Here is a 23,059-nt window from a genome sequence, read left to right as displayed (position 1 = left end):
ATATGAATAAAAGTGTCATTAAATACACACTTTCTTGCAAACTTCATATTTTTCCTGGCTTCTTTTTAGCTCTATAAATATCATTGGGTGCAGGAATTTGGGACACTACATTTGCACACAATTTTTAAAGGCACAGATGCAGGGTTTTTTAATTTTCTCAAGATATCCAAATGTCTTGATATTTTACAGAGTAGGGATAGATTCTCCCCCTGACATATGCATAACTCTGACTGAGAGGGCAGCTATACAGACCATAGAAGTTACTGATGGACAAGACCTCACATTTCCAAAGTCTCTACAGCAGTTTACTCTCTTATACTTCGACTATTTCTGTTGGTGGAGTCTCTCTGACATCACTTGGCAACTTTTTCCGTTCTCAAATTGATCTTACTATTAAAAGCTTTTCTTTATATCTGAACTTTCCCTTCTTTCATTCAAAGCCATTACATCTTGTAATACCACTTTAATCAACCTCACCCAATCCTGGTATGGTACTGAAGCTTTTTGTGAGTGGTACTCTAGGCTTACTGATAAGCCTGTGTCCTGGTGCACTGTCACTACCTTCCTCCCACAAATCTGTGAGTACTTTAACTCATAAAGGAAGGTCACTGCTCCAGATCCCAAACTCACAATCACAGAACTTGGGCCTGGAAGAACCAATCTCCATTTGAGACTCCACAAAATTTAACAGGAGGGGCAGGAAATGGACCATCAGCAGGTAAGACTCACCAAAAAGCACTGGAAGTAATGCTAGTTTAGACGACAGCGTCAAAAGGAAGTTATGGAACTAAATGAGCCATGTCAAATTGAAGCAACACAGATAACAGCCTTACAAAAAGCTAAAGAAAATGAAACACTGAAAAGAAATGGTAGAAAGAATCTTGTAAAGTCATCTCCAAAGTCTGAAATAAATATTAAGGAAAACACAACAAAGTCACCAACTGAACTGTCCAAATAGAATGATTTTTTTTCCACAGATGTGCTTACGGTAACTGGCTTGTCCATCCCTGTTAAAATGGTCATCTGTTTTTTATCTTCCTGTCATTTTCATGCTTCTCTAATTTTATGACATGATACTGTGGGCCAGAGACTTTAAAAAAAAAAAAAAAAAGGAAAAACTTACTGGTATTGAAAATTCCTCAGCCAAGTACTTCAACAACGATGCTTCTCTAGCCAGAAAGTTACTTCTCTCCATCAGGTTGCCTTGAAGTTTCGTATCAAACTCCTTTCTGACCACTGAAGCAACAGAGTCAATTATTACAAGCTTAACCTTCTTAGAAATGATTTCTTCTTCCAAAGTCTCAATCCTTAAAAAAAAGATAATAATAATAATAAGTATTGACTTAGGTGAAGCAGTAACAAGCGGGATGTTAGTTGTATACATATTATGATTAACACACAAAAAATATTTTAGAAGCATAAATTTGTTACACCAAATTATACTAAAACCTTTCTATATGGCCAAGCCCCTCTGTCAACAGTCACCATTGCTGGGTTATGGAGATGTGGAAGGGGGAAGGAATCCTGCTCCATAACCACTACCACAGCTCTCAGGCTGCCATAGCTCCTGTATCCCAAAGTCCCCCCTTCAAAGTGGAGGGTTGGAGGAGCCACATAATATGGATCTGCTCTGTCCCATGCAGTCATGGGGGTAATCAGGGAGATATGCCACTGGGCCAGGTCCCTTTCTACATACTTGCAATGTAATATACATGTCAAAATATATTTGGTTAATAATATGCTAAGAGTTCATCCTCTCTGATGGGGCTGTAGGTAGTATACAGCACAAGTCTGCTACTAACATGTTTGCAGATACACACAAGAAGAATGGCAAAATGTCCTTGCCACATCATAACCTGTCTTCATGACAACGTATCATCACAAGCTGACAAAGTAACATGGCAACACAGGATCATCATGTAAAAGCTTTCCTGGATGACAGTCATGAGTGGGACTCCTCTCTCTATTTGCAGGAGGATCCCACCATCTTCTTTTCTTCCTCCCTCATAATGTGGGGATGGGAGGAAGATACTCAGGAGGAATAATTAGGAGGCACTTCCATGATTTTGCTCTACCCTAATCTGAGCTAGAGAAAGCCGGGTGCCCATCAGCTGCACAAACTCCATCAGAGCTACATCTAGGATTATGAAGGGATTCCTGCAAACCACATTTTGCTGGCTGTGTATTAGAGTTTGCTGCATTATAAAAATAGCAACATTAATATCAATTGGTCATACGCTAAACGAGACATCTCAGAAAGCTTTTTCAAAACCTTCCGAATAAAGGGGATCAAATACATGCATCAAGATACAGGGTTGTTGGTCATTTTGCACTAATTTTATCTAGTCAGACTTGCCTAGTTATTGAAATGTAAAGGCCAAAGAAGTGAACTACTGTACATAAAGCTTGAGATGTAAAACATTACATTCATTACAGACCATTCAGCAATGATGGGCTTCTCATTGCACTCCAAAGCAAACAATACCTTTTCAGCACACTGTCACAGGTGAGTTCCCGATAGAGATGAATGCTACGGGTCATTGAAAACAGCTTTTCTTCTGTGCCAAAATAATTAGGGAAACGGTGTTCTGCTATCTCAACCAACCTGTTAAAATTCAAAGGGCACATCACAGCAAATTCTGGGCTAACAAGACAGCAACCTTCCTGTACCATTTCCACCACCACCATAAATTCAAAGTACACAAAGGAAGAGATATTTGATTAACTAAATAGAGGAAGGGTGAGCAGATGTAGATTTTAAGCTAATCATATTTGACTTCCTTCTCCAAGGAGGAAGCACATTCAAGCGGCCAGAGTGGAGGGCTAGAAGTCAGGGGATGACGGTTCTATTCCCAGTTATGCCACTGAGTCGTTAGTGAAGTTAGGCAAGACACCACTTCTCTGTGTTAGCTCCTCTATGAATAAAATAAAAGTAATAACATTTCCCTAAGTCAAAGGGGAATTGTAAGGTCTAGTTACTACCGGCATGTCTACACTACAAAAATAAGTCAACCTAACTTAGGTCAGCATACAGCCGCTACAGTAATTACATCACTGGTGCGTGTTTAGATTTTGCTCCTTGTGTAAGCGGTGTGTCTCTTCACCAGAAACGCTTGAATCGATTGTACTGTCAGTGAGGGGCATGGTGGAATGGCTTCTGAAAGTCAGTAACAGTCAATGTAAGTAACTTAGTGTCTACACCAGAGGTGGGCAAACTACGGCCCATGGGTCACATCCAGCGCGCGGGACACTCCTGCCTAGCCCCTGAGCTCCTGGCCTGGGACGCTAGTCTCCAGTCCCTCCCATGCTGTTCCCCCTCCCCCACAGCCTCAGCACGCTGCACCACCGGCGCAACGATCTGGGCGGCCAGGCAGCACAGTTGCAGAGCTACGGCCTGACCCGGTGCTCTGGGCGGCGCGACTGTAGCACCGCCAGCCACCGGTGCTCCAGGCAGCACGGTAAGGGGGCAGGGAGCAGGGGGGGTTGGATAGAGGGCAGGGGAGTTCAGGGGCTGTGGTCAGGGGTTGGGGGTGTGGACAGGGGTTGGGGTGGTCAGAGGGCAGGGAACAGGGGGGGTTGGATGGGGCAGGGGTCTCCGGGGGGCAGTCAGGAATGGGGGGGGGGTTGGATGGGGCATCAGGGGACAGTCGGGGTGGGAGGTCTGGGGGTGGTCAGGGGACAGGGAGCAGAGGGTGGTGGATGGGGCAGAAGTCCCGGGGGGCCCAGATAGGAGGCAGGGGCCGGATCACGCCTGGCTGTTTGGGGAGACACAGCCTCCCCTAACTGGCCCTCCATACAATTTTGGAAACCCGATGTGGCCCACAGGCCAAAAAGTTTGCCTGCCCCTGGTCTACACGGACACTGCAGCGACCTAACTACATCGACTTTGACTCTACACCTCTCGTGGATGTGGAGTTATTAAGTTGGTGTAGTGGGGCAATTACATCAGCAGGAGCAAAATTTTAGTGTAGACACTTACATAGTTAGGTCAACGTTAATTGCCTTGCATCGACCTAACTCTGTAGTGCAGACCAGGCCTGAATGAAATGCACTTTAAGATTCTTGTACAAAAGTCACTACTAAAGTGCAAAGTATTATTGCTATAGTTCTGATTCTCAATGATATTTGCATTTAAATACGGGTATTGATGATCCCAGATCATCTTCTCTTCTGCCCCAACCCTGTAGTGAGGTCATAAAGCTGAGTTTATGTCATCACAGAAATTTCTTTGGCAACAAGCTGATGTCATATATACAGGCTTATGACATCACTGCAACATCCAGTGGACAAAAAGGTGGAACTGGGAGGAAGATATCATGATTCAAATGCAAATTGGTATCAGCAGCACAGATATGGAGAGAGTTCTTGACCAAGTCAAATGGTTTTTCATTTATGTGCTGTTTTAAAAGTTTGCTTCAGCATGAAAATCTCTCAAATGGACAATTCTCTGATTTTGCCTCTTACCCAATTTTTAAAAAGACATGTGAAAGCCTAAAGCAGAAAAGGGAAATTTATTTTTCAGGCCAAAGTGAAAGATCATTAGATGGACAGCTCCAGCAAATAAAATATTCCGTTTAACCACAAAACAGACACAATATAGTCAACCAACCAAGAGGTTACCCGAGATGGCTGGCAGGAGGTTGTGATGGGTCACTAAGACAGGTCTTTCACCATCATCTCGCTTCACATAGGTCAGTGTTTTTCAATCTTTCTGATACCAAGATCGGCTTGCTGCCTTCCTAACCTGTGTCAGGGAGATCTCAGGGAGCAGTGCCAGTCCATGGACCGGTTGTTAAGAAACACCGATATAGGTCACTTAACAGTTTTTAAATGACAGCAACTTTGAGATACTATTGACTGATTTAAATGAGTGGCCTAGAGATGAAATATTCTATACCCCATTAGCAAGTCCCTGACCCATCCAGTCCATTAGTTGTCATTATTAAGATGTGCAGTTGCTTATTGCCATGCTAGTAAGTGCATCTCATTAATGGATCAAACCAAAAAATCCAGAGCACGATGAATGTTTTTCACCTGGACCCAAACATTATTATATTCAAAACCCAGGGTCTGGAAAAAAAAACAAAAACCCACAATCACAACTCTGAAACTAAATAATTCTCAGTCTTCAAAGGCCAACATTTTCAAATTCAGGTGCTTAAAATTACTCAGGTACTGAGGTGGAAGTGGCATGATTTTTAGAAATGCTGAGCTCCCACAAATTGCACTGAAGTCAGTGCAAGTTGGAAGGACTCAAACACCTTTCAGAGTAGCCGTGTTAGTCTGTATCAGCAAAACAAAAACAAAAACCGAGGAGTACTTGTGGCACCTTAGAGACTAACAAATTTATTTGGGCATAAGCTTTCATGGGCTAAAACCCACTTCATCGCATGCATGCAGTGGAAAATACAGTAGGAAGATATAGATTCACACAGAGAACATGAAAAAATGGGTGTTGCCATACCAACTGTAAGGAGACCAATTAATTAAGGTGGGCTATTATCAGCCGCAGAAAAAAAAATCAGGCCACTTTTATCTAGGTACCTAAATATGGATTTAGGAGCCTAATTTTAGGCACTGGTGTTTAAAAATTTTGATCCCTATGATTATTGTAAATTGTTTTGCAATGTTCAAAATGAACAAGGAAGAGAAACTGTTTAACTTTGCTCAGTAGTATTTACACTCCACACTGTATGTATGAAGAGAGTGACATCTGGTGGGTGATATTTTTTCCCAAACACTGCACTGTTGAGATAAAAATCATATTATAAAATGTGTTCCTCTGTTTTACAAGAAATCACATTATTATTAAAACTGAAGCTATTTTGGAAATGTATGTTACTTTTCATTATAATTTGTGCTTACTTTATTTAAAAATAAACTCTTAATTGAACCATTAGGTTAGGCATTTTCACATCTTGACTAACAGTGTAATCTTACTAACATAACCTTCTCATTAATCTCCCTCCTCTATTTACTACTAAGACTACTTGCTGCATCTAGAAGTTCAGAGCCAACTCTTCAGGGCAGAGACCTTGTCTTTCAATTAGCCCAGTACATTGCACAGCACATTTCGAGCACTGTAACAATATTCAATAATAACTTACTCACTCTGCACCACAACTGAACTCCAAACTGATGCAAGCTGAGTGCTGAGGGGGAAGTAGCGTGAAAAAACAACAGGTAAAAGGAAGTAAGGCAAGTCCTTCTGTTAGCTTTTCCTTGTTCATTTTAGGTAGGATGGAGTTAACTCAAAGTGAATGAAGTCACCAATTTTAATCATGATTTAAATCAGCAAGCAGGATACCTTGGTTTAAATAATCAATTTTAACTTATTTTGCATTTGTACTTTTTAGTTATTTTCTTAAAGAAAGTTTGTTTCTCAATGGTTGGTATAATTTAGTACTTCTTTTTGCTTACCAGCAGGATACACTATATCTATACATGTTTAATTAATTTTTTTATAGCTTAAGGTACATGTATTCAGATTCTTAATTTTTATATTAGAAAACAATGACTGATTCATTTCTTATTTACAGAATGGTTTTTTTGTTTTTTTTTTTACTCGTGATTTGTGATTAGCTGCATTTGGCTGAAAATTTGCATTTATTTAAAAATGCACAAAACCAGCACTGTAAAATTATTTTTATTAGTTAAAACTATCTTAGATGTGCTGGATACCTAAGGGAAAAAGTAGTTTATAAAAACATGTTTTGCTTTTAAAATGAACTAATTTATTAAACAAAGATAACGTTATCTGTAATTAGTGAATTGAATTGATTGTAGTCACAATGTCTTTCAAGATTTTAGAACCAGTAAATCTCATTCTCTCACACCTCATTTTAATTCATAGACTGGAAGAGGAAAACAAGCGTTCCTGCTTTTTCAGCTCCCAATCGGTTTCTGAACTTTGAATGAACTAGTCATTCAACTGATCTAGCTGAATAAACTGGCACGAAGAAAATATTCTCTTTGTACCTACAAAAAAAAAAGCTACCGCTGTCAAAAGCTGGTTTGGCATTCAACAAACTCTGGTTCCAGGTTTTTAGCCCGTGACTTTCACCAGTCTGACTTTCTTTACAACTTGGACAGCAAACATGTACTGCTTGTCTGTTTTTTTATTTCAATTACTTGGTTTTAAAAGATTATAGTAAATTTAGACCTTAACAAATTATCATAATTTCAAATTTAATTTTAAATAGATTTTTTTAAAATGTATCTAATTCAATTAAATCAATAAAAGATATCCAATTTAAATCAAACAAATACTTTTTATTTTTATCCATCCTGCCTCACCTCCTTCGGCACATGAGTTACTCTCATTTACAGTTTGAAAGCTGATGAGAAGGCACAGGCTTCATTGCAAAAAACATGTCCATGACACCTGGATGAATAACTCATTTTTCACATATGCAACCATGCCATAACAAGGATATCACAAGGCCAACAGGAGATCAACACCTGAATGAGAAGCAGCTCAAATTCAACCCAGGGAAGACCAAAGGAATATTGGTCAAAAGGAGAAATTTCACTCAACTACCTGAGATACTGGCCTCCCCCTCAAGAGAGGGCATCCCTTCCCGCTCTCTTCTGTTTGTCAAAGTGGAACAGAGCTTCGGGGTCTTGTTCAACTCATTATTAACCCAAGGCCCTGTCTAGAGCAGGGTAAAAGCATTGTTTTTTTCACATTGCCTAATACATTTTAAAGGTGTTCAGCGCTTCAACAGAAGGTGTTAAGTGATGCCTACAAACATTAAAATATATTTGCTAACATGTACATTGGTTCTAAAACACCACTATTTTCTTACTCTGGATAGGACACTCCTCATAAGGAGTGATGTTATCATATGGCAGCCATTCAGTGAGTGGTCTGGATGAAAGAGTTGCTGGCTTCAATCCACCTCCTAAAGGAAAGGTGTCCACATCACAAAAAACACCAGTATGATTAATCTAAAATGACATCTGTACTGGCAATTTCAGGGAGATGTAGTTAATGTTTGCACAGCACAGTGTAGGTGCAAAGTTCTGTAAGAGCTAAGGATTACTATTCATTATGAGAGGCCAAGGACTGAAAGAAGCTTAATTGTATTCCCTGAAGATCAGGGTTGAGGCATTTTACCCAGACAGGGTGGAAAACCTCACAATGCCTTTGGCTTTGGTTTCCAGTGATTTTATCCAGTGTTTTTCACAAACCATAAACATAGATAAAGAAAGAACAAACAGAGAACATGCTTTTCATACACTCAGTAGACAAATATAGTACAGATTCCTCAGTCACTAACTGGTTACTTTTGTACTGAACTGCTACAAAAAAATAAGAGCGTAACTGAAAACAACTTTAGTTTACTGTATTAACAGAGATGTTTTCATCTATCTGTTCTAGTGACAGCTTGTTGATGAAGATGCAGAATATCCACTACATTGATATGGCTTTTTATTATGATTTATTATTAAGTTTATTTATTACGATTTTATTATTATTTAAATTATGATTTTAAATTATGCAAACTGCTGCAGAAGCTTGCAACAGTGCATTGCTTAGGTACCCAATCCTGGATGCCAGGGCAATGGAACTCTGCAGGGGATCCAGGTGAAGGTGGTTGGGGCTCAGCAGTGGGAGTCTGGATGTGGGGAGATGGAGCTCATCAGCGGGGTCCGGGTGTGGGGGGTTTAGTGGGAGGGGTCCAGATTTACAGGGGTAGGGTTTGTCAGGGTTAGGGTTTGATGGGCCTGCTTAACAGGGGAGCCCCAACTGCTGCCGAGGGGAGGCTGCATGCCAGGCTCCCACTTCCCCCTAGCCCCTTTTCTTCCCTATTTCATTCCCCTCACCCACTGCCGCATCACCCTCCCCTCACTCCCACATTTCCCTTCCCTATTCCACCTCCCCTTCCTTCCCCACTGCCTTTTCCCCCTAGCCCCTCACCCCCACTTCTCCCATTTCCCCCACCCTCCCTTATCCAGCCCCACCTCAGTCACTCACTATTGCACAGAAAACAGGAAGGCTCTCAGCACACAGAAGAAGTGTATGACTGGCACTAGGACCCAGGAGGCAGCGTTCAGCTCCAGTTCAGTATCCCTGAGACTCAGCCTCCTTCAGCTGGGCAGCTCTGCACTTGCAGAAATGAGGGGGGGACAGTGGCACATAACCTTGTGTACGCCCCCTTGCCTCACCTCTGTTTGGGGGAGGCAATCCCCCCCAAAACGGCACCCATGGTCATCCCCCCACGTGGCTTCCCTTTGCTTCCCTGCCATTTTCTGCAGGGAAGCACAGGAATTGTGCGGGGGAGGGGCACTTTCTGCAGGCACACAGTCCCGCAGAATTCCCCCAGGAGTTAAGTTAAGGGTTGGCCACCCAGAGAATTAGTACTCCACAAGCTGGGGTGTAAATCTACAGCCCACAAACCTGCAAGTGGACTTTTCTACCATGCACTAAAAACTCCCTAGTGCACTTTGTTTAAACAGTAGTATGTCAAAGTGCACTAACTTTTAGTGCATAGTAATATGGCCTACATCATGGTCAGTTGTGTGCAGCAAACTAGTGCACTGTAGATTTACACTCCAGCCTGCCATGCACTACCATGTAGTCGCGGCACCAGCACTGGGACAGAGCTCCAGAAGGGGAGTGGCTCCAAGCGCAGGTGCACTGTCTACAGTGCCACTTTACAGCACTGAAACTTGCAGTGCTCAGGGAGGTGGTTTTTCACACCCGTGTGAGAAAGTTGCAGCATTGTGGGGGCGGTGCCTTAACTAAGTCTTTCACACCATCTGATCAATTCCTAACCAGAAAGACAAAAAGAATGTCTCAAAGGGGCGAGGGTGGGGGAGTTAGCCAACTGCCTATGAGTGTCTTTTTCATGAAGCATGGACCAAAGCCTGTGGCACAGCAGATACAGTATATACTTCCATTTCCCCTATTCCTAAAATACAGCAGGGCTATGAACATTATCCTTGACTTTCTGATACAGTGAATTTTTGTCTAGATAAAGAATGACAGGTAAGGTTTTCCCTGTTTATCTATTTGTTAAAAATTATTATTAAATACGCTTGATATTTGCCCTTTTTCACCTGACATTTCTAGAACAGGTATGTTAAAGTGAATTTTGGAAAGGACTGAATTCCACTTTTATAATGGTACATATTTAAACTCAGTACTACATATGATCTTCAGCTCTCTGTGGATTTTCCATGCATGTCAATGTGAGGTTTGATCAAAGATCAAACATAGATTATGGACTGTCTGTAGTAAAAAAAAAACTTCTAAATACCATTAGTCTCTGTTAAATCACATTTAGCATTGGTGAGTGGAAATTATATTCTCACATTTAGAAACACTGCTATTTCTGAAGTGTTTCTCTCCCTTCCCCATCCTCCTCTCTCTTTCTTTCCCACTTCCATATCTGTGTGTTTGTGTGTATATGTGTCCCATTTTTCCTTTCTTCATTCTGCATTTGCATCACTGCAGCAACTGCAGCCCGCACTGGGCTTCACTCCCACCCCATTCTCCACCCTCCGACAGGATGATCTGCAATGAAAGTCAGTGCTTATATGCAACTAGTCATTGTCCAAGTTAGCACATTAATATTAATAGAGGCAATGGAATTCATACTTCTCAGTGCAACTATTTCAGACCATCTGTCGACTCAGAAAGACAACACTGCATCAGTTTGCACTAATTTCAAACATCTGCAAGGTTAACCTGACAACCATGGGGGCTAGAACTTTACTGTGACACTTCCTGGGAGTACCCAGAGTTGAGAGGCACTTTGCTACCATCTGTCCCTGCCATGGGTCAGCTCCTTACTCCACCGGCCACTGGCAACACTCCCTTCTAGGCCTTGCTCTCTCTCTATAGGTTAATGATTAGAGTGTGCCTATCCCCAAGCCCTCCAAGCACCTCCCTGGAGTGTTCAGCCCCAGGTCTACTGGACACTTGCAGTGTTCACAGATTTGCTGCTTCCAAAAAAACCAGTACACCTCATCTTACCAGTTCCACCTCAGATCACTGCTCCGCTTAACACACAGCACTTAGATTTTTTTTAGTGAAATCAAGTATGAGTTTATTTAATAAAGCATAGAGATTCAAGTAATAGCAAGTAGAAGCATTGGAAACAGTTACATATAAAACAAAATCATAGCATGGATTCTAGACCTAGACTTAACTAATAAGATACTCTCCTGTCTTGCAGAATATTACTCTCCCAACACCATTGCAACATTTCACAGACAGATTAGTTGTGACCCTCCTTTCATGAGACAGACACACTGTGAGCTTGCCTCCTAGGTGAAGGATCCTGTGTGTTTCCTTGTACCCAGATATAGACCCTAACAATCCTTTGTCAATTTCCTCTCCTATCAATTTCACACTCTCCTCTCTTGCCTGTGGCTCAATATGCAATTAGGCCTATATTGTGATGCATACAATACACAGAAATGACCAGACAAGGAGATAGGTGACTGCTGCCTCCTGACTGAAAGGAATTTTCTGAGGTATGTGACCTGCTTTAATGCCAACATCCTAAGAACATAGATTTTAATATAGCATATGCCTTAAATATTATCTATACATACATTTCACAATGATTATGTCAACCAGTGGGCTATTGGCTCTCAGTAGAGACTGCACATACCACTCTTTGGTGAACAATTATGCACATATCTGACCCACAGATCCCTGTGAACCCCTGTGCACTCCCTGTGCCTTCTGCCAGTTGGCACCAAGATGTATCTAGGTCACACTTTTTCCTTTTCCTTTTTTCTTTTAAATGAAAACTTGAGATGCTGGAGATCTGCGTCACATAAATACACATATTTCAGATGCTGAAGAGTCAGGCCACATGAAATACATCAACAGCAGCACATCCAGTACACAGGCCAAGTTCCTGAAACCTCTTATCTAGAAGATCTAAGTGGGTCATTTTTATTTCTCTCCTGTATTCAAAAGATTCATTTAGTGAAACTCTGCCTCCCAAAAATTTCCCTGCTAACTCCAGAAACTAATATGCAAAAGGAAAAAAATTGGACATGTAGTTTTTTAGTTGCAAACTTTATGATATATTATGGGGCAATGTACAGTGAATATATCAGAAGTCACAGACTATGCAGTTCAGCTTCCCCATTTGCAAAATAGCTCCCTACCTCACAGAGATGTGATGCTTAATTAATTAACGCTTGGAAAACATTTTAAGGCTGTGTGATGAAATGTGCTAGAGAAACTGAAAGTATTATTTTAGAACATATACTTCTTACCTTTCAGCACCAAATGCAGACTCTGTGTCAATGTATATGACAGCCCCATCTAGTCCTCCCATGCTGATAGGCAGAGTAGCCAGTACACTCATCATAAGACAAAACTGAGTTTTGCCACAACCTGCTGGGCCGGTTACCTAAAAAGAAAAGTATTCATATAAACTAGGGGTGTTACACTCATTGGGAGAAAGGGCCTAATTACAGCCCATGGGTCAGAATAAGCAGTTAGGACTCCTTGCACCCCTCTTCAATTTACAACACAGTTCCCACTGATATCAGCGAGGAGTTTACACAAAGGTTAGGTATGGCCTTTATGTGGTAACTAAATTTGTCATTTTTTATTTGTTCATTATTGTCATATTCAGTATCACTCGATGAGAAAATACACCCAGCTTTAGGACTAGTGGTATTCCTGCCTTTTGTTTCACTTCTTTCCCATCTTCCTTTTTCTATTTCTCTCCCTCTGCTGTGTCACCGTGAGTCTCTTATGTTCTTCCCTCTGCATTGCCTTCCCTGCAACCACTCCCAGTTCTCTCCCCTATGGGCTTCACTCCTATCCTCTTTGCCTTTCCATCTCTTAAATTGATCAGCAACAAAATAATTACTGCTGTTACTGAAGTTCCATAACTGAGTTTTAGAACTGACATTCCAGTGAGATTATAAAGGCAGTCAACGTGTTCACAACCCGAGTCACTGTTTCAGACAGACATCACCACATCAGTTACACTCAGGTCACATTTGGAAGCCACCACATATGTACATCAAGCAGCCTGCATCTGGTCAGAGGGCTATATGTTTGACACTCCTGGTCTAAAGAAATAGGGATGCATAATAGGTTAAAATCAGGGTGGATAAAAATCAATGGTTTTAAAAAAAATCAGATTTTTTTTATTTAAACTGGATTTTTTTGATAAAATGCTTTTTGTGGAAAAAACCTATCTAAAGATAGTTTTAATTAAGATACATTATAGCTCAAAGATATCTCATCATGGAATAGGGATTATAAATTCTATGAGACAATATAGTCATGTAATGTTTAAGAGAAGTTTTGTAAAGGAGTTCCAATAGTTCATGGATTAGGGACCCAATCTTATGGGGTTCCAGGAGCTTCTGTATAGATTATTTAGGTTAATCTTTCTATCTACCCAATGGGACTCAGTGCTCAGTCTAGAAGATACTATCAGAGATGCTTAGTTTTGCAGTTCTCAAACTGTGGATTTGTGTCTCCAGAGATAACGTGCTTGATAACAGCAAAAATGTTTTAAAATAAATAAATAAATATATAGAGGTGAGAAATAACAGACGTCAACCCTATTGTCCCTCTGCAAATTTGTCTACACAGAGTCAATCCCGTACCTCTCTCTAAAAGTGCAAAGTTTCAAAAAGTTCAATGAATAGAAAGATTGTTGGGGGCGGAATAGATCTGGACAAGGAGAAGAAACCTGGAGATAAATGTGGGAAGGGAGGGACAGGCAGTAGAAACAAAAGTGAAACTGTTTGAGCAGCATATTCCAGAAGTCTTGAGGTCCTTCTGAGTGTAGTCTTCATTGATTTGAGATCTACTATATACCATTCTCTCACTAGAAGGGAAAACCCATATTGGCAGCAGGCCATAGAAGAGACCCAGTTTGGGAATATTTTAATGAAGTTCCTCTACCTGCAGGTAAGACAGGCATGCATGCAAAATGTAAACAGTGCAGCAAAGAAATGCAAGGCCTGGTTGCCCGAATGAAACAACATCATGAGAAGTGTTCCCTCTCAGGAGGACGCTGCATTGAAGATGATGAAAGGAACATGTCTGAACATGCAGGATGTTCAGGTTGGTAAACTTTTGTGTTTCATACTTCTTTCTTAAGGATTGCCTGCCTTCCTTCTGGACTATTCTTGAATTCTCATGTTTGAGCAAAAAATATAGTTGTTACTCTATGGTACTATCATTTTAGATGCAGCTGTGATAAAAAATAAATAGCTGAAATAGGCAGATCTTCCCTTTACAATTTGACCTTTAAAGTAGTACTGAGTGTCAGTGAATGCAATGAGTAATACTAAATGAGCAGTATGGTAATAATAATTAAATAATTGCATTGACTTATTTTGTTTAGGAGAATCCATCCTCAACATACAGGATTGTGAAGACTATCCACCTTCAAGATCACCATCATTTTCTATAGTTTCAGAGTTATCTGCCAACTATAGTGTTTCAGTCACATCATGTAGGTCACATAGCCACAGTATACCACCTGTGGCAAAACTCCATCATCCAGAAACAACCATAGATAAGTTTGTGATAAGAACCAGTAGATTACAAAGAGGTAATTGATGAAAAAATTGCCCAGTTTGTTTATGCAGCAAACTCTCCTTTCCATATGATGGAGAACCCACACTTCATTAACATGTTTCAGTCATTAAGACCAGGATACAGTCCACCCAAACAGAGCAGATGTCGCAGGCAAATTGCTAGATAAAGTGCATGAAAGAGAAATTGAGCAGTGTGCAAAAGGTCTAGAGGGTGAAATTGTTAACCTGAATCTTGACGGGTGGAGCAACGTCCACAATGATCCTGTTGTATGTGCTTGTGTGTCAACAGAAGAAAGGAATGTCTTCCTTACAGAAACAATTGATACATCTGGAAATGCACACACAGCAGAATACTTACAAGAAGTAGCAGTAAAAGCTATAACACACTGTGAAAAAAAATTCAAATGTCTAGTACGCAGCTTGGTCACAGACAATGCTACAGATGTATCCAAGATGAGAAGAAATTTAGAAGAGAGTCTCAAGCTAATTACATACGGTTGCATTGCTCATTTGATTCACCTCCTAGCCAAAGACTTCAGTGTTCCAGAAATAAAGGCTAATGTTGTTGAAATGGCAAAATACTTCCATAACAACCACTTTGCAGCAGCTGCTCTGAAAAAAGTGGGAGGAACCAAGCCAACTCTCCCACAAGACATGCGATAGAACTCAACAGTGGACTGTTTTGAGCACTGTATCAAGAACTGGCCTAATCTGATGACAAGTTGTGAACAAAATTGGGAAAAAATAGATGGCACTGTGTCACAGGGTCTGTGCCGGCACTCCCACTTTTGTGCCTGCACCCTGTGTTTAGGCTGGTACAATAAAGTGTCCCACCACCTTCTTCAGTGGTTTCACGTTTGTGTCTTTATTTACAGTGTTCTTGTGCAGTCCTGGATTCCCCCAACAACAATCACACCACAGACCCCTCCCAGGATCTTCTGGCCCTTGAGGTTCCTTCCAGTAGGTAAGGAGACAGGGAAACAGCCCTCCTGTCTCCTCCCAGGCCACCCCCTCACTGAGGTTTTCCCAGGGCTTTTATAGCCGTCCCAGTCCTTAGTCCAGCTGTTCCCACTCGGCCCAGCTTGTTGCTCTGAGCTAGCCCTCATTAGGGCTTACAGCTGCATACCCATGTCTCCCTACCTGGCCTTTTGACCAGAGAGCCATCTGCAGCCAGCATTTTGGCAGGGCTTTAAAGGGGGTTTTACCCCTGCCCTGCCACACACTGTAACAGCCAAAGTTTTCAACATTGGGCTTAAGAGAAATGTTGAACCATGCTGAGTAACCTGAAGCCTATTTCTGTAGCCTTGAACAAAATGAAGGGAAATAGCTGTTTTATTGCTGACCCTGTTGAAATCTGGAAGGAACTGAGTGAGATCTCAAAAAGAGAAATATGCAATGACAGAGTTAAATTACAAGCATTAAAAAAACGAATGGGACAAGCGCGAACTCCAGCTCATTTTCTTGCAAATACTCTCAATACTCGGTTCCAGGGTCAAACCTTAACTGCTGAAGAAGAGGAGTTGGCTATGACATGGACATCCAGCAATCATCCCTCCATAATGCCAACTATAATAAACTTCAGAGCTAAGGGTGAACCATTCAAGAAATATATGTCTGCTGATGCTGTTTTAAAGAAAGTCACACCAGTGAACTGGTGGAAGTCACTTAAGCACTTGGATTCAGAGACTGTTAAAGTGATAATCTCACTTTTAACAGCGGTAGCTTCTTCTGCCAGTGTAGAAAGAATATTTTTTCCTTTGGACTAATTCATTCCAAACTGAGAAATTATTTGGGACCTGAAAAAGCAGGAAAGCTTGTTTTTCTTTTCCAGATTACTGGCAGAGACTTCAGGGTTTTTCACCTTCCTTTGCCGCATGGGGTACAGGTCACTTGCACGTTTAAACTAGTGTAAATGGCGGATTCTCTGTAACTTGAAATCTTTAAATCATGATTTAAGGACTTCTGTAACTCAGCCAGAGGTTGTGGGTCTATTACAGGAGTGGGTGGGTGAGGTTCTGTGGCCTGCGATACGCAGGAGGTCAAACTAGATGATTACGATGGCCTTCTGGCCTTAAAGTCCATGAGTCTGTCTTTTTTTAAGCTTGGTTTTGAAATCAAGAGTCCGCCCTGATAATAGAGATTTCAGAACTACAACAGTATTTAATGTGTCTGTACTTTTTAAAAAAATGCACTTTTCTTTTTCAGTACATTATATGTTATTTTCCCAGGCACATCTGAAAAGGGTTTTGGGGGCGGCTTGCGGGGGGCGGGAGATTAATGGAGGAGAAGGCAAGGTCTTGAGGAGGTAATTCTCCTTCAGAGTTACCCAGGGGATTAAACATTCAAATAGCCACAACCAAATTTCTGCTCAAACGATTTGGTCAAAAGTTCTGATATTTGACCACAAAATTTCAGTTATGATTAATTTCTAACCTAAACCCCACTGGTGATTTGGAAAAAGGTGTCAGAGCCAGAACAGTGTAAGTCATTTGCCTCTGGCACTCAAAAAGCAAGGACAAGATTTGGCTGTAGAAGATACCACTGACATCCTCTCATGATTCATGTATTCAAATTCTAAATTTCAAACCACAATTGCTGTTGCGTAGCATAAGAGGAATGGGAAGGAAAACAGCAAAAGCTTTACCCACACCAACTGGGAAGAAACATGCTCCAAGAAACATGGTTTGTGAGGACTTCTCCCAGGCTTGAACCAACTGTCTAAAAGCAAAAGTATCCCAAGTGCAACATTCAGGTCAACTGTGCCGTGGCCCAAGAACTTCTAGTATGTTGCTCACCGGGGTGCTCATTTTAATAGAGGAGGTGCAGATCAGAGAGATTAAAGGTTGCAGGATCACTTGACTTAATACAGAGTACTGTAGACTGGGACCTGAACTCTTTGTAAGCTTCACCTCCATAACGAAGCAGGAGCAATAGAATGCGGATAGACTTATACTAACACCTATATTAATACTAAATGAAGAAGAGTTGCAGTCTTGTCAACTCTTGAGATTTTGCTGAAAGTCTCACGATATCTGGTGTTTTTCTTAAAGCCCCAGGTCCTGCAGTCAAGTGATTAAGTGAAAATCTCAGCTTTTGCTGTTTTGGAGATTACTTTAAATAAAAACCAATGTTTTACTATGTTTGTGAAGAAAAGCCTGAAAAAGTGACCCAAGTGCTCCCTAAAGATTCAAAACCTAGAAGGCAAATAAAAAGAGCCCTATATTTTCTTTCATAAATTTCATGATTTCAAGCCAGTCTCATGATTTTCTGGGGCCCGACTCGTGATTTTTTAACGTTTAGGAGTGCAATACTGACAACATAATATAATTACCCTGGAGCAGCAATGCAGCCAAGGCCAGCCTACTGCTGTAGAGCAGATTCCAAGTGCAATTCCAGTCTAAGCTAATAGGTGTCTCTTTTGAAGACATGTACTTCAGCATGTCATGTAGTCAGTACTATAATGCATAGATTTAATGTACTGTAAGTACCTGCATTAGGGCATTAGGCAATGTGATAATTAACCCAACTGGAAAGCGGCCCTAAAGATCTACAGAACGTTTAAATACTTTTCCAAAACTGTACATCTGTATTCATGTCCAAAAGAGCATTCTCCGAGCCCACCTTAGAAAATGTATGCCTTTGGCACAAAATGGACCCATCATTTGCTACTGCAGCAGCACTTTGTGCATTCAGATAAAGACCAAAAATGAATATCAATGACTTCTGGTCCTAAATTCTGTAACTCTGTGATGCAGAATTCATAACTTAGTCTCTTAACTCAAGCAAAACTCCCATTGACTCAGTAGCCACTACTTGTCTTTAATCTCTTTCTTAAGCAAGGTCAAAGATAGTAACTAGCCAATTCCAGCAAAACCTAATCTCTGCTAATATCTAAAAACCCTCCTTCAGGTGAAGGTATGGCCTGGAGAATGTATTGGTCAAGCTGAATGACAGTCACTTTATGGCTGAAGGAAAAAGACAAGCATCCAAGATAATGCTATTAAATCTATCAGCAGCCTTTTATACTGATCATGAGGTACTTCTAACTCACTTACAGGAACTCAGCATGATGTAGAGTCACATTAAGCTGTTTTTGCTCATTCCTCTTAGACAGATCCCAGAACCATGACAGGTATTTTTTCCTTATCCCTGAGTGCTCACTTATACAATCCTTCATAGCTCACTCCTGTCACCTCTCATTCACAATCACAGTGGAGATTGGGAGATACCAGTGGCTCCAGTGTCATCAATAATCTGATAAAAGGTAGCTCTGCAATCTCCTTCTCAAACATTTATAGTGTTGAATTCACCAACTGTCCCAGTGTCTGGTGCAAACTAAAATCTGGATGAAAAGCATTAATTTAACCCAGGTGAGCAACCACAGTTACTGCTAGACAGAGGGAAGTATTTTCAGGAATTAAGTGCTCATCCACTATTAGGGGCATCTGCATAGTCTCAAGATCCCATCTGACTCAGTGCTAGTTCTATCTGCCCAAAGAGCAGCTGTTTCATCTTTAGCCAGCCATGAAACATTGCTCTTTTTCCCTAATGCAGTCTAAGCCACAGTGATCACCACTTTCAGGCAGGATTGTGCAACATGACCCACTTATGGCCAGTTATCAACACAGGTATCAATACCCACATCTGGAAAAAACCTTCATTAATTCAATGAGGGACAAAATAAATTCACAAGATACCCTCTTGAGCAGCTCTGTGGAGATAAACTGTACATCAGTCTACACCTGGAGCAGAAAGAAAACAGGTCTCTTTCATGTCTCTAAGGTCACAGCCCCAACCCTGTTATATAAGCATTTACTGAAGCAGAAACCACTATAGTTTAAGTTGCAATACTGTTTTCATTCCAGCCCATTTTCACTTATTACTTTCATGCTTCAAAGGTGATTTCTTTTTAAGTTTGAGCAAAAACAGTTCAGTCATGTTGAATTATGAAGAGTGGAAAAATATACTTTCCCCTGTGATAAAAGAATTTTTGCAATCTTCTTATTTGTACAGCTCTACAACCACAATGTCTGAGTTGAAATTTGAAATTTGGCATGAAAATGGCCCTTACTGAGTGGAAATGACTGTCAGTGATCCAGGGAAAATTGGTTTGGACTTGATTGAGCTCTGAGCATTTGAAAATTACATACCGAGTAGTAGGGTTTTTAACTTACTTCAAGTGCATCGAATCTAGTCAAATATATTGTGGGTTCCTATGCAATTTAAAGTGCTTAGGCAGCCTCCCTTAGCATCTTGGCAGCTTAAAAAAAATGCAAGGGTTGAAGGAGGGCTCCTACACACTTTGTGGGGTGTGCAGGGGTTAAGGAGAGCAGGCATTTGGATACTTAAGTGATGGGCACAGTATAAGAAGGTAGATGGATCTTGAGCAACTTGTAATCTATCTATTTAAGATATTTATGGGTTGAGACAAGAACATAAGAACGGCCCTATTGGATCAGACCAAAGGTCCATCTAGCCCAGTATCCTGTCTTCCGACAGTGGCCAGTGCCAGGTGCCCCAGAGGGAATGAAGAGAACAGGTAATCATCAAGTGATCCATCTCCTGTCGCTCATTCCCACCTTCTGGCAAACAGAGGCTAAGGACACCATTCCTGCCCATCCTGGCTAATAGCCATTGATGGACCTATCCTCCATGAATTTATCTAGTTCTTTTTTTAACCCTGTTATGATCTTGGCCTTCACAACATCCTCTGGCAAGGAGTTCCACAGGTTGACTGTGCGTTGTCTGAAGAAATACTTCCTTTTATTTGTTTTAAACCTGCTGCCTATTAACTTCGTCTGGTGACCCCTAGTTCTTGTGTTACGAGAAGTAGTAAACAACACTTTCTTATCTACTTTCTCTACACCAGTCATGATTTTATAGATCTCAATCGTATCTCCCCTTAGCCAGCTCTTTTCCAAGCTGAAAAGTCCCAGTCTTATTAATCTCTCCTCATACGGAAGCCATTCCATACCCCTAATCATTTTGTTGCCCTTTTCTGAACCTTTTCCAATTCCAATATATATTTTTTGAGATGGGGAGACACATCTGCACACAGTATTCAAGATGTGGGGGTGTACCATGGATTTATATAGAGGCAACATGATATTTTCTGTCATATTATCTATCCCTTTCTTAATTATTCCCAGCATTCTGTTCACTTTTTTGACTGCCAATGCACATTGAGTGGATGTTTTCAGAGAACAAGGTCACTAGAAGTGCTTACCTCAGCCCCTGAATGATTCAAAAGGTACAAAAAGTTTAAGGGAGCAATTTGTGTGCACCTTATATTGCCAGATTCTGTCATTACACATTACTACAACATTGCACATTGCAAATTACAGAATGTATATCAATTACTGGCAACTTTTTGCATGACAGCATAGTTTCTAAGTACTAGATAACGAAGCTCTATCTTAACACACACACAGGAAATGCCATGCAAAAAGCTCTGTTAAGAAAACTTTAAAGTTAAACTTAAAAGTCAGAAAGTGACAAAGTTAAGGGTTTACATACAACTTTAATTCTGTCCTGTTGTGTATACACATTACAATCCAGTCTTTAATTACATTATCATATGTATTTTTCAAATAATAAAGTTATAAAATTTTTTTTACAGCCTTAGCTACACATGATCCTCCTTATAAAAATAATTTTCATCCTTGCATTCTTACACTTCTGTTTGTTGTAATGGTCCATTATATCTTTAGTAACTTAGATAGGTAAACTAAGGTAGGCAGAGAAAGAGTGACTTGCCAAGGTCACATGACAAGTCAATGTCAGATCAGGAATAAAATCACGATTTCAAGTCTTGAGCTCTAACCAACAGATATGCTATGGTCCTATTCTATCATGTTACAAAATTACATTTGACTAACTGTTTACAAAATTTAACTTTCCTCACTGGAAAGTGTCAGCGAGTGGTGCATTCATATTACAAAAAATATGAAGTGTTTATCATTTATGACCATTAGGAGAATTTTCAAACAGCAATTTTTTAAGCAGAAAAGATAATCGCAAACATCTCTTAAATATTGTTGTCCTACCTACCTTGAAAAGTGGAAACAAAATATATTTAACATACTGTACGAGTGAAGAGTCCCACATATACATTTTAGACTGAAAGCTCTTTGGGTCAAGAACGGTCATTTATTATACATTTATATAATGCCCAAATGGACCCCCACTAAAGGTTGTGGCATTTAGGCGCTACTGCAGTAAAAACTGTAAATATTAATTTTACCTCTGTGAGGGATCCACAGGCCACCCCACCATGCAGGGCTTTATCCAAACCATCTAGTGTAGTGGATAAGAAGGCTGAGGATGGATTGATAGCCCTTTTCATTTTCATCTCATAAGCCTATAACAGCAAAAATTAACACACACACACACACAAAAAGTTTTATTCAGCTGGCAAGAGAAATTTCTGGCATTTGCTCCCCAACAATCTAGCATGATTTAATACTTGCCCACAAGTTTACTGTTCAAATCCTAAACTATATTCTCATCCTTCCCTGTGTTCTTTCTTCACCTGAGTCTCCACCACACTTAAATGCAGACACCACTAAGTAGATTTAAAGGAGTTTATTGTATACACTGAGGCTTTTGCACTCTAGCTTTGAACTTTTCTCCCACATCACAATGTCAAATTATAAAAAGCACTTTACAATAACTTTGCAAAAGTGATGTTTTTTTTTCCCCTGGCCAACACGTGCTGCTTTTGATCTGCCAAACTACTACTTCTGAACAAGGAAATACTAACCCTGTGGTCAGCAGAGCTGTGCAAAGCATTCACAGTGAAACCCAAAACCAAGAATTTGGCTGATTTTGAACTTGGCATCTCAAAACCACTCGAGTTCACCGAAAGGTTCACTAAGATTTGTAAATTGTTTGAACAAGCCTAGGTCAATACCAGAGCCTAGCATAGCTTTTGGGTTTTGTGAGCCTGATCTAGTGAGTTTGGCACCGGACTGGCAGGAAATTTGGGTTCTTCTTCCAGCTGACTTAAGATATGAGGCCAGTCACTCACCTTTTTTATGTCTCAGTTTCCCCATATACCGGACAGCAGGCTTAACCAGTTAATATTTGAAAAGAACTTGGAGATCCTCAGCCAAAAGGTTCTAGAGAGTGGAACTGTACCAAGTATATGAAAAACATCTGTTTTGATCTTTTCAGGGCACAAAACACCACAAAGCAAAACTGGCTCCAGTGACGTCCTGATGGATTTGGGTTCAGGTTAATTGGAAAAGGGAATGCATGGAGTGATAAGGAATTTGCACACATTTTTTCATTAGTATAAAATTAGTCTTTTTTTTAAAAGGATGACATTTTACACTAGCTGTGGATCTGCCTCATATAGATTTTAATGTCAAAAGGGATCATTATGATAATCTAATCTGACTTCCTGCATAACATAGGCCATAGAATTTCATCCAATAGTTCCTGTATTGAATCTAAGAAATTGTGGCTTTGCTAACATATCTTTTAGAAAGACATTCAGTCTTCATTTAAAGAC

The 23,059-nt window shown here is 40.5% G+C and overlaps 1 protein-coding gene across 8 annotated transcripts in view; it reads right to left on the bottom strand.

Annotated features, from left to right (window-relative positions):
- RAD51B (RAD51 paralog B) overlaps nt 1–23,059 on the bottom strand; it is a 631,962-nt gene that overhangs the window by 570,637 nt on the left and 38,266 nt on the right. For all 8 annotated transcript variants that reach the window (XR_005225482.2, XM_043548111.1, XM_007054254.4 and 5 more), the window contains 4 exons: nt 21,788–21,904; nt 12,247–12,383; nt 2,486–2,605; nt 1,124–1,307 (listed from right to left, as the gene is read on the bottom strand). Coding sequence is in view for 7 of the 8 variants with exons in the window: in XM_043548111.1 (XP_043404046.1) it covers nt 1,124–1,307; nt 2,486–2,605; nt 12,247–12,383; nt 21,788–21,904 (558 nt within the window). In the remaining variant the exon portion in view is untranslated. The remainder of the gene's footprint in view (nt 1–1,123; nt 1,308–2,485; nt 2,606–12,246; nt 12,384–21,787; nt 21,905–23,059) is intronic.

The sequence above is a fragment of the Chelonia mydas genome, chromosome 6 (assembly GCF_015237465.2).
Source record: "Chelonia mydas isolate rCheMyd1 chromosome 6, rCheMyd1.pri.v2, whole genome shotgun sequence".
In the NCBI taxonomy this organism is placed as follows: domain Eukaryota; kingdom Metazoa; phylum Chordata; order Testudines; family Cheloniidae; genus Chelonia; species Chelonia mydas.
This window is presented reverse-complemented; position numbering and strand designations above follow the sequence as displayed.